Source organism: Scomber scombrus, chromosome 14, assembly GCF_963691925.1.
Source record: "Scomber scombrus chromosome 14, fScoSco1.1, whole genome shotgun sequence".
Classification (NCBI taxonomy): domain Eukaryota; kingdom Metazoa; phylum Chordata; class Actinopteri; order Scombriformes; family Scombridae; genus Scomber; species Scomber scombrus.
The window spans coordinates 25322550-25332105 of NC_084983.1; the positions used below are offsets into that span (position 1 = coordinate 25322550).

At 39.9% G+C, this 9556-nt stretch overlaps 1 protein-coding gene across 1 annotated transcript in view; it reads right to left on the minus strand.

Annotated features, from left to right (window-relative positions):
- The window catches only part of crebrf (creb3 regulatory factor), a 33969-nt gene extending 24413 nt beyond the window's left edge, over nt 1–9556 (minus strand). Inside the window, exons 1-2 of the mRNA XM_062432853.1 lie at nt 9442–9556; nt 1333–1578 (exon numbers count right to left, since the gene is read on the minus strand). Of these exons, the coding sequence (XP_062288837.1) occupies nt 1333–1341 (9 nt within the window). The 5' untranslated portion in view covers nt 1342–1578; nt 9442–9556. The remainder of the gene's footprint in view (nt 1–1332; nt 1579–9441) is intronic.

Genomic DNA, 9556 nt, shown 5'->3' on the forward strand with positions numbered 1-9556 from the left:
CTCTGTTCTGATTGGCTAACCCTGATCCAATCATAGCGAACAAACAGTTTTGACGTCAGGTCTAAATTTCGTGGTCGGCAAGACGCAGCGAAACGAATCAGGTGTTTATTAATTATTATTATTATGTGCAACATGTGGTGCAGGACGGCACTGTGTGTTAATAAGGTGCTACTACTCTGATAATGCACACATGTAGCCAATAGGAAGAGGTTTTAATTTTCATAATTCGTTTTTGATGGGTGCGCTGTGACCAGGCTATGGGCTACAGCAGCCAGCGTCTTATAAACACCACCACCCGTTGGATGAAGTCATTACTGCTTTTATTTACTAGACTGTGATGTACAGTACCTTCGCTTTCCATGTCAAGACGTTTTATTACAGATCACTTCATGAAGTTGGTTACTACTTGCAAACCACATAACTGTACTTTGTTTAACTTACTGAACAGAAATATGGTTCATTCTGCATTTCATTTTTTTTTCTCCCTCCAGTTGATTTTTCTGCTCAAACGTCATTCTTGTGTGTAAGAAAAAAAAGGTGAATTAAAGTTCACTATGCATGTAAAAACTGTACTGACCCTGTTTTCATGAGTGTGTATATCACCCATGATTGATTCCCGTGAATTGTTCATTATTTTTGACTAAATTTGTCCAAAACGTTTTGATTTTAACGTAATTTTTTTAATTTGTCTATTTTATTTATTTGTATTTTTAGAATTTTATTAGAATAACATCACATTTTAGTATATAAAAGATGAATTCCTTTATCTATGGTGTGCGTGTGGTGCCTCCACTGGCTGCTGTAACCTGTTCACAATGCACGTATTAAAAATAAGTTATGAAAGTTAAAAATGTTATCTTTTCCTATAGGCTCAATATGTGCATTATCAGAGTAGCAGCACCTTATTAACACACCGTGCCGTCTGATATTTCATGCATACCAGCCAAGTGAATATGAATATGATAACTATACCATCAGTCAATGCTTCTTTTTGGATAATGTAGCTATAGTGAGTTTTATACCTTCCTTGTGTGGTTGTTAAAGGGTTTGACGTCAATGTAAATGTACATTTTGGAGAGGTTTTTATTTAATATGTGTCAGTCAGTTACATTTTAGTTTAAATACATAAAAAGACACATACCAATATTAAGATACTGCTCTCTGTAGGTCTAATATGAAATACCTGTATTAATATTATTGTGTTTTTTCCATACAGTTTCAGACATTCAGGCTGATTCTGTAAGTATTCAACAGCAGGCCCATGTAGGTGGAAACCCCTCTACCTGTGTGGCAGTGAAGGTAATGTTACCCTCCCTCTCTCGCCCCTCTCACCTGAGGCATTGCCAGACACAGCTCAGTTCCAGCGAAGGGAACCTCTGGGCCTCCTTTCCAGTCCCAGTGGTTTGAGGTTGTCTGATCAGTACAATAAATTCCTGCTGAGGGAGACGAATGCAGAGTGGTGGATGATGCAGCCTGCAAAGCTCAGGGGAAGGGGGACAGGGGGGTGGAGGTTCGGTTACTGGGTTCGACCTGGTCTGGTCTGTTGTGGTCTCGTGGGGTTCTCTGTATGCTTCAGGTCTGTGGTAAAAGAAACAACAAAACAGACACAGAGCAGAGGTATTAGGATCAGAAACAGGCAAATAACACCATAGAAACTGAAAGAGGAAGTATGACGTCAACAATGCAAAAAAGAATGAACTAAAACCATAATTTAATGTTCAATAAAAAGATCCAGGGATGATAAAATGGCACAATAAAAGGTGAAAATGATATTAAAGTAATATTTAACTTCTAAAATGTGAATATTTATTGGTTTTATTGGTATTCAGCAACAGGTACCTGAATTTCTTTTTTTTACTTTGGACTGTTAGTTGGACAAAACAATTCAAATATGTCAATACCTCAATTTTTCACTAATGACATCTGAATTTCAATATACCAAAACGCTGCCCCGTTTGCCCCTGTTTACGTCTAACAACGGGATAGGAGCCTGGGCATTCAGTCTCCATCTACAACTTCCTCCTCTCCATCTAGTCCACAGCACCGACTTAACACCTAAATATACTCTAATGTTGCAAAGCAATATTAATGGGTTATCCAGCTATCTGTGAGCTTGACTCAGGTTTTCCAGTATCATGAAGCTTAGTCGTCATGGTTACATGTTCAGAAGATCAGATCAAAACCTGTCGACCACCTGACTACTGGTCAACCTGAGGAAAGATTAAATTCATTTTCAATCAGTCTGATGATTATTTTCTTGATTAATTGATAAGTCGTTTGGTCTGTTTGACAAAGCTCAAAGATATTCAGTTTCAGAGAGGATGAAAGAAACCAGAAATATTCACATGTAAGAAGATGGTAACAAAGAATTTTATCATTTTGTCTTAAGAAGATAACTCATAAACGAATAATCAAGTATGAAAATAGTTGCAGATCAACTAATCAACTAGTGAACTAAACCCTTAACATTTTAAAGGTCAGTAACATCACTTCACCTACATGATAATTATGTCAGAGATAGAAGGAAAATGTTTCCACAACCAAACAACCACATCTGGGTTTACAACAGGACTTCATTAACAGCGTGATGAATGAACGATTATAGCTGCATATCATAAGTGCACAAACAGCGTGTTTCTGAGTTAAAAGCCAGTTGTTAACCAGCTTCATGATATCAGTAATCCAGCTCAACAAATGCTGAAGCTGGGTGACACCAGGCGGGGAGTTCCAGTCCTCTGAAATGATGCGAACGGGGAAACTGCATTCTATAAAAAGGCCACCAGGGGGCGACCGTTTTGGTGTCAAAAGGACTTCCGTCTCTATACAAGTCAATGGAGAATTCACCAACTTCTCACTTGATTTCTAACCTCAGTAAACGTTTTCAAAATGTGTTTATGGTCTCAATCGCTAGTTTAAAGCCTTCTTCAAAGCAGTATGATGTTCATTTGGGACATTTTGGCCTCCCTGATTTTATATTTGACGATAAGGCAGGGTATGCATTAGGGCGTGGCTACGTCGTGATTGACAGGTTGATTGGTTCACAGGTTCAGGAGGGCGCCTCTTGCTCCTCCTGATGCCCATATAAGTAGAATCCGTGTTTTCATTTTTCCCAGCATGCACCGGAAATGTTCAAGATGGCGCTGCCCAGATCCGAAACTATTCGCTTCCGAGCAGCAGTCCACAAACCAATGGGTGACATCACGGATGTTACGTCCATTTCTTATATACAGCCTATGGTTAAAAGCCAGTTGTTAACCAGCTTCATGATATCAGTAATCCAGGCTCAACAAATGATGAAGCTGGGTGACACAAAGAAAGATTACGTTGAACCTTCTTCATAATCCGGACCCCTGATGTTATTCTGAAACCCATTTTATATTATAGAGTATTGAAGGCGTGAGGCATTTACAGACTTAATAATTGGATTTAAGGGGCGATCACATGATTTCCAATTATATTTCTGATGAAAAAAATCAATCACAGCGATCACAAACTGTAAACACGATTATAAAAGTGACACTACAGTTTTTAGTCTGGTAGCGTGATAATGCACTAAAATTGTGGTGGAATAATAACTTCTCCATTTCCAAACATAGTGCAGCAGTGTTTCCACGGCAATCTGCTCATCACATAGAAACAGGAAATAGACGCTTGAATTTGTGAGTATTCATTGACCTGAAACGCCGCACGTGAACACACCTCAAGTCTTGTTATTTGTATTTGTTAGTCAAACGAATGATGGAGGTAATCAATGATAGACACAAGATCGCTTGTTTTTCAGCGATTACACACACAATCAATCTCATGTGACCAGTGACACATAAGTAAGAAACCGGAGTGTTATGTTGCTCTTGCTGCAGAGGCGGATCTTTTTGGTAATGAATGAATGTGTAAATATTTGTCTGTCTGTGTGCTTTTAAATGCTAGGAGAACAATGCTCTTCATTGTCCACTAAGTTCAACAGTAAAATGTACAGCAGCACAGTATAAACCAGTCGTTGCAGGAAGTATCAGAGAAATTTGTGGTGCACTCCAGTCCCCGTCCCCATCATAAATTCAGAAAACACCAAGTTTTTCCTCACATCCGCAGGTGTTTCCTGGCGTCTTTAATCGTCCCTTCGATCCGCACACCTGTTTGTCATCCTTTTGCTTTCCTGCGCCTATTGACTGCAACACATGGGCTGATCTTTGGTCCCTTTGCTGCTTTTGCATTGCAAAGAAAAAATCTGCATGGAGACATGAACCCTGCAGTGAACAGCTGACACACTTAACGCAAACCAATCACACTCCTCTGAGGCGGGGGGGACGGCATAACTTCCTCTCACCCTAGTGCTGACTGATTCACATGAACTTCTCACCTCTGAGATTCGCTTTACATAGAGAGAGGAAGTGGCAGAAAACACAGATGCACCTTACATACAGCAACACCTACAATCACCAAGGCCCACGTAAGCACACAACTCCGATAATGCAGAGAAATATACACGACTAACACACATACTGCATATTTGGCGGGGCAAACTCTGAAAAGCAAAGTGTTATTTATTATATCTCAGTGTGTACTTCCTTCCAGAGCAGCCGAGTCTGGTTTCGCTTGTAGCCGAAGCAGAATATGGAAACATACGGCCTCAACACAACAGTGTTAATCCAGACTCTCTGATATCACAGGAGGAAACAGAAGCCTGTGTGCGTTTACGACCAGGGATCTTACAAATATGCGGAAAATGAATCACAGCGCTCCTCACCTCTCCACACAAATCTGCACCAAATATTTTCCAGTAGCAGAATTTAATACAATACATCTCAGCGCTCAATGATAGAGAGTCAGATTTATGACCGTGTCTGACGAGCCCTGAAAGGCTGGAGCTGAATTTCTCTCTCAAGCCTTGGTCCGACTTAGGTCAGCGATAAAAACGCCAGCATTAGTTTTTTTCTTTAGCCCTTATACTTTAGGATTTAGCTCAGTTAAGGGTCACAGCGGTCCGAACTGTGAGCTTAGGTCAATGTTCAAAGGTTCAGATTTTCTCCAGACTTACTTGTCAAGATTTTAAAAGATTATGACAAACGCATAGTTAAAGTTCCTTTAAGAAAGACATGTAAGATACACTGATGAAAACAGAAGTTGCTCCACACGGCTTGGGTCTGAAACAGCTTTATCCATTCAGCCCGGGCAATCACACTGCCCCTTTACCATCAGTAATTTGATTGACTTTTTGTGCTGTGGTTGCATCACTCTCAACTGCTGTAGCTCACAAGTTGGATATATCAAATGTCTTCTAATACAACTCACAAAATGTGCTTTTGTTCTTTTGAGTATCCTTTTGCAAACAAACTCTGACATCTGGGCTCACAAAGCAATCTCTCTACAAATGTACGATTTTTTCTGTGGCGGTGTCGGGTTCACCCATGCGGCTGACTGTGATAAAGTCAAAGTAGACTCCCAGAACAGCTCTGTCTTTGTCTTCTTTGTCTCTGTTCTTTACAAATGAGCATCAGCTGGGGCCACAGTATGAGCTAATAGATAGAAATGTGTTTCACCATTCTTAAATTAGTGGATTAATCAATCAGTCATGTAACAAAGAATTCTAAATGCAAGGTTGATCATCATCTGCTGTACCCCCATTGGCCACGTACCACATGACCGCAACATCTCTCTCTCTCTCTCTGGGTTTCCTGCCTATCTTCATTGACTGTCGAATGAAGGCAAAAAGCCAAACAATAAGCTTTTTGGGTTTTTTTTTTAAATCATGCGTTTACAATTGTCATTTATCCAGCAGGAATGCCCGAAATACACTGTTTACAGACACATGTGAAATGTAGAGCTTCACATAGCGTGGTAACTAGTTCAGAGCTGGAATTTCCACACACAAAAAAACATAAATCCACATAAACTGCATGACTAAATATCTTAATGAACACACTTGGAAACATAATTCCTCTTAATACACAATCATATCTGGTAAAGCAAACAATATAAATCTTCATTTTCAACAACTCACTACTGTATGTTTGCTCCCCCTCTCTGCCAGTTCAGGTCTTAACAAAAAGAGCACTTTAGTTGTGACTGTGCTGCACTCAAACTCATATCTCCACTATCATGCAAACAGCTCACAGTCTCCGCCTCACAACATTGGACGTGATCCAAGTAGGCCAATCACTAGTGTCTTATTTGGGATGAATTGCCTACTGATACCAGTTGGTCCCTGATCCCTTAAGAGATAACAAGAAGATGATGCCAGCCTGTTTACTCAAAAAAGACGTGTGAGAATCTTTGAAGGCATCGTGACATCTCATTAATCCACAAATCCTAAATGTGTGTTACAGTGGTGCAACAGGCAAACAGAATATGGATGCTTACTAACAGCCAATTTAGTGCTTGAAGGTCGGCAGGCTTTTTAATGATTAATTTATATAGTCATTGATTGAAACATCAGTTTGATAACACTAGTTTCATATGGGACTTTATACTATATCATAAAAAATATTCTTACTATTTTATGATCTCATGATTTGAGTGATCAGCCAGCCCTATGTGACAGAAAAAAATGAAGTAAACAGATGACAACAGATATTACAGAGAGCGAGTTTGAACCCTGCATGTTCAGTGAGGGGTTGGTTAGAGGTTATTGTGGTTAGAAAGAAGATCAGCCCACTCAGTCACTAAGATGCACTACAAGTGCAAATTCTTCAGTTCACTGAGCAGTCGCTGCACCAGCGTACTGCACTATAAACAACTCTTAAGACGTTAAATTCATTACTGCTTAGTAGCCATACATTCAGAAATGTTTAGTTATAGGTTTAAAGCATACAAGCATACAGTACATACAAAACTTGCATGAGTTTTCTGTTGTCTTGTTTTACTTTTAGTGTTCTGGCTCACTAATCAATCTTTGTTTTAATAAATTGCAACCATAAACTCATCTCAGAGCCATGAGTTCAATGGTGCAATGAATACAGTAAGTGTCACAAGCTGCTGCATCCATCATTTCAGATGTCTTACTCGAGTCTACAGCAGGTCTGTAACATGACTACATGTCTACAGGGGAATTACTGCAAACCAGTGGGTCCTAAACTAGGTTATAAACCTCTTTCACAGCAGACATCTTGACTTGTCAAACACAAGTGTAAATAATAACATTATTTATAGCTGCATTGCATAAATAGCTGGAGTGGAGCCATGGTTAATGTCATTAGCTCCACCTGTGCATTGCCTGCTACGATGAGTGAAAATGTCTACTGAGGAAAAAGGTCAATTAATCTGGTTCACTTGTGACTGATGAAGAAAGAAGAGATGTGTGATGCAGACAAGGTTAGAAAGATTTACTCAGAATGCAAAACAAGATGAACAGAATTCTGTCAGGGAAGAAAAGAAAAATATGTGATACTCATAAGGCAAACACGTCAGTCAAATCCAAAATATGAATAAGCTTATCATAATCTCAAGTTGACTGTCAATATAACAGGAAGGCTTTAGGTATAAAAACTGCGGCAGTTTAGCAAAGTGAAAGTTGCTTTGTGAATGAGAAGGCTTCATGTTCTCAGTGTTCGTGTTCGTACTATTTCAATAAGACTCAACATGGCTCCTTGTTTGTGTTACTGGTTTCCTCTGTATTGTTACTGGTGTCGATTGTTTCAGTTTCCATGTGAGTATCTCTGCTGCACACGGCTGGACGCGGCTGCAACGAATTATGACAGCAAAAAATAATTATCATATACTTGAGCGAAATTGTAAAATATTTAAATTATGATGAATGTGATGACTTGACATGTATGTTTATCCCTCACTGTTATATAAAACAATATGGATCGACGATTAGTTCTAATACAGGAAGACAGCGCAACTGCTAATGAAGGCACAGTGAGCGTAGCGTCATCCCAAAACCTTATGTAAATGAAGTAAACCACCACACTGCCAATAAAAACACAAACACTACAAAAAGATGTGAAACAGGGGTAGACACAGAAAATATTAAAGTATTATAACTCCATCTTGTTACAAAAAACATTTGGTTACATCCCTGCATTTCTAATTAAGTACTCTATCTATCTATGTATCTATGTATGTATCTATCTATGTATCTATCTATCCATCTATCTGTCTGTCTGTTGTCTGTCTGTCTATCTATCTATGATAAATGTACCTGTTTTGGAGAAGTACAACCTGAACTTCTACATCATGACAATCATCACCATCTAACAGGCAGGTATGGATTACAAATTAACCATGATAAAAGCCAGTAAAGTCATAAATGTCACCATTAGCTGCCCAGTCTCTGCACTCATCATCACAGATCCTCAGCAAAGCAAAACAAAGCCTCAGTCTAACCCACTGTGCCAACACCCACGTAATCCTCCGCTCCTATTGGTCGACAGGATACAACGTCCCGCCTCCGGGCGTGTCTGAGTGGCCACCGCGGCTGTCAATCACACGAGCTGCTTCATAATAAACAGCCCGTTTTCAATCTAGGTTGAGGCAGAAGATAAACAAGTTGGAGGCCTACATGCCCGTGGCCTAGATAGCTATATTTAATATATATTTAAAGTCAAATCTACCACCGACTACAAAACGTGAACGTAAAACGGGATTATACGTCCACCAGTGACATCTCTTTACATTTATACCGAAGAAGAAAAACGCCAAATCCACGGTTTATCTACCCAAAACTACAGCATGTTGTTTAGGTGTGAAAATATAAGCTAATCTATCGTCCAAATGCATCGATATTTAACATGTATATATCCTCAGTGGAAACATGGGTGTATTATTTGCTTCACAACACACTCCAGCAGCTGTGGATGTGTATGGTGTTGGGGGGGCGTGTACCTCCCGAGAGGCTCAAAAAAAGAAACTCACTGCTGAGCATTTCACTGGCACACTGAGGCTTTTACTATCATAAACACAGTTTATCACACAGTTTCTAGCTCTGGCAAACTGAGATATTAGACTATAAACATTTGTTGTGGCTGTATTTTTAAGGACGTACCTCGTGATTTTTTTTGGGGGGGGATAGTTTAAAAGTAGAGATAAGTGCAGCTATAACCATCATGACACTGAGTTACACATTTAAACCCACTTAAGAAGACACTAGACAAGTCATTTACTGAAAATATACATTTATAAAAGACAGCAGGGTGTTATTGTGACCTAAATGTGTCTCACCTAGCCACATTTCTGCACGCAAGTTAACATTAAACACGTCCTGATAACGCGTAGTTAATGATAATCGTGTTTATTTGCGTCTTAAATGTGTTTTTTAATGAAGAACTGACTGAGTCTTGCCTCAGCTCACAGTCAGTATGGCCTCCGTCCGCCCCCTTCCTCATCCCAGCTGAAGCCCGACAACAACAACCGACCTGCTGTTAGCTTCACGGCTAATCCTTCCGCTGACGTGAAAACACAGACTTTTCTCCGCAGAAACGACCCGATACCTGGCCTACTCACTTTTAGGACGCCCATGCATACGTCTGGCTCCGTGTTGGACCTCGTGTGCTCTCCCGTGTTGGAGGTTTTAAGGCCCCATTTTCAATGGAGTCCACACGCTGTTGCAGCTCTTTCG